The sequence below is a fragment of the Coptis chinensis genome, chromosome 2 (genome assembly GCF_015680905.1).
Source record: "Coptis chinensis isolate HL-2020 chromosome 2, ASM1568090v1, whole genome shotgun sequence".
Taxonomy (NCBI): Eukaryota; Viridiplantae; Streptophyta; class Magnoliopsida; order Ranunculales; family Ranunculaceae; genus Coptis; species Coptis chinensis.
The window spans coordinates 82,566,911-82,569,206 of record NC_141457.1 but is presented as its reverse complement, the minus strand read 5'-3'; the positions used below and the strand labels follow the sequence as shown (position 1 = coordinate 82,569,206).

The following is a 2,296-nucleotide window of genomic DNA, read 5'->3' as shown; positions in this document are numbered from 1 at the left end:
TGGCACTAGAATATTTTGTCTATAGAATGTAGGGTATTTCTATTTGTTGTATGACTTGTTTTAGTTTAATATTCCGTTGGTTTTAACTATTTTGGTTTGAAGGGAGTCTGCAACAAATATAATTATTCATTGTTTTGCTAATTGAAGAATGGTGTCATGTCATTTATCTACTAACTCTGCTGAATTTTTTTAACATATTTAAAAGATACAATACAGACAGATGGAAATATATAACCATAGGAGTAATTTATGTAGAGTAGCTACAACTTTCCCAAAGTACTTGAGCAGCAGAAAGAGTTGCTTGTTCATGAGAATATACTTTGTGGTGCGTTGCCTCATGTTTTAGAGTCTAGAAAGAGTGCTCAAACCATTATCTCTTCCTTTGAAATATGTATTAAAATAAGAAATACATTGACAGACTTAGTATTTTTTTCAATCTGAAGTCTAACAAAAGTCGACAAGTCAAGTAAACTTACTTAAAGATAAAGCTTGTGTGATAATTAAGGGATCATTCTGTTCAATTCCTTTAACCCCATGCTCTTCAATTGCATTAATTAAGGGATCATTATGTTCAATTAGGTTTTGTAGTTCCTTAATTTTATAGTTATTAGTAGGTGCTATACTAAAAGAAATAATTAATTATTACTATATGGTGTTTTTTGGTAATAAGTTTAATATTTTCTTATGTGTTAGGTTATAGTGATGGAGAATTCGGAACTCGATGGAGAGAGTGGGAGCTTAGGTGCTGAAAATTGTGAGATCTATACTCCTCAAGAATCAAATGACGTGAAGCCAAAAGTAGGTCAAGAATTTGAATCATTGGATGACGTTTACAACTTTTACAACTTTTACAACGCATATGCAAAAATAGCTGGATTTAGTATACGTAGTTGGACTCAACAGAAGAAGGATGGTGTAACAGTAAGAAAGGAATATGTTTGCTATAAACAAGGAAAAAGTTTACTAGTAGCCGTTGTTGGGCAAAAAAGGCGTCGGGGTAAAATAAAAGAAGATTGTAAAGCAAAAGTAGCAGTGACGAAGACAAAATCCGGTGCATTTGTAGTTAGTATGTTCATTGAGGGGAATACTCACTCGTTGTCAACTCCAAGTAGAGTACACTTTTTGAGATCTCACAGTGGCTTTTCTAATGCCCAAAAATGTTCAACACAACAACTTAGCATGGTTAATATACCACAACATCAACAATTCAGCTTGCTTGGAGTGCAGTCAGGTGGGATAGAAAACATTGGTTTTATACAGAAGGATTTATATAACCAGAAAAGGAACAAGCGTAATGAGATGAAGGGCCACGATGGAGATATGTTTCACGAGTATTTAAAATTGGAATAAAGAAAGAATCCTTTTTTCACTTTTAAAATTGAGGCTGATGCTAAACAAAGAATTACTCGTTGTTTTTGGACAGATGCAATGTAACGCCCGTATTTTGTAAATACGTATTTTTCTATTTATTAATTAATTAAATTATTTATTTTCAAAATTCGTCGGATTGGACTCGGGATACGTGGGCCTGGTTTCTGGGCCCGAGTCTGTGTTGGGCTTGGGTTTCGGACCCAAGTATATAAACACATTGTTCTGGAAAATAGGGTTCAGAGAAAAAATAAAATAATGAAAATGGAGGCAGAGATTGAAGCTTGTTTGCTCGAGCGTTGGAGCGCGACGATTCGGACTACGAGGAATTCATCGAGCTGTTAGTTAAAGTGAGTAGCTATTTTGCTATTTCACCGGATTTGTAGTTTACATATATCGGCGTATACTGTGTTTCTGGTTTTTTTTTATACTACTCATTTTTCCTGTTGTATTGGACTTCGTGCCATTTGTAGTTATTAAACTTTGTTAAATTCGGATTGGTATTAAACTGTCGAAACTTTGTTGATTTGGGTAAACTGTTCGAACTCTGGAGGTTTTAATGGCGGCGCTGAGAACTCGCCAGTAACCCTTTATGGGTGGACTGTTAGTGTTGGAATAACGAACTTAGTTGGTTGTTGGGGTTGGAGTGGTGGTGGTGGGGCTTTGGGAGCCTTGAATAGGCGTCAATGGCTATAACGCGTCTTGCCATCTTGTGGTTGGAACTTTTGAAATTTTGTTTGTTTGGTTTTGTTGGTTTGAGGAATCGTTGGTGGTGGTTGTTTGATTGAGTGTTTAGGAGTGGTGGTCGATCTTTGCCAAAGCTTGGTTTGGAGGCGTTAATGGCGGTGGACGAACCGGGTGGTTGGGCTGTTTTTGGTTTTAAATTGGTTGTTGTGTTTTGTGGTGATGTGTTGTGAGGTTGGTTAGT

General features: G+C 36.2%; 1 protein-coding gene across 1 annotated transcript; it reads left to right on the top strand.

Annotated features, from left to right (window-relative positions):
* The first annotated feature begins 702 nt into the window (after positions 1–702).
* LOC147518293 (protein FAR-RED IMPAIRED RESPONSE 1-like) lies at positions 703–1,350 on the top strand. The gene has a single exon (XM_086593883.1). It carries the CDS (start codon positions 703–705, stop codon positions 1,348–1,350), a length of 648 nt encoding a protein of 215 aa, XP_086450009.1.
* Positions 1,351–2,296: the final 946 nt, after the last annotated feature.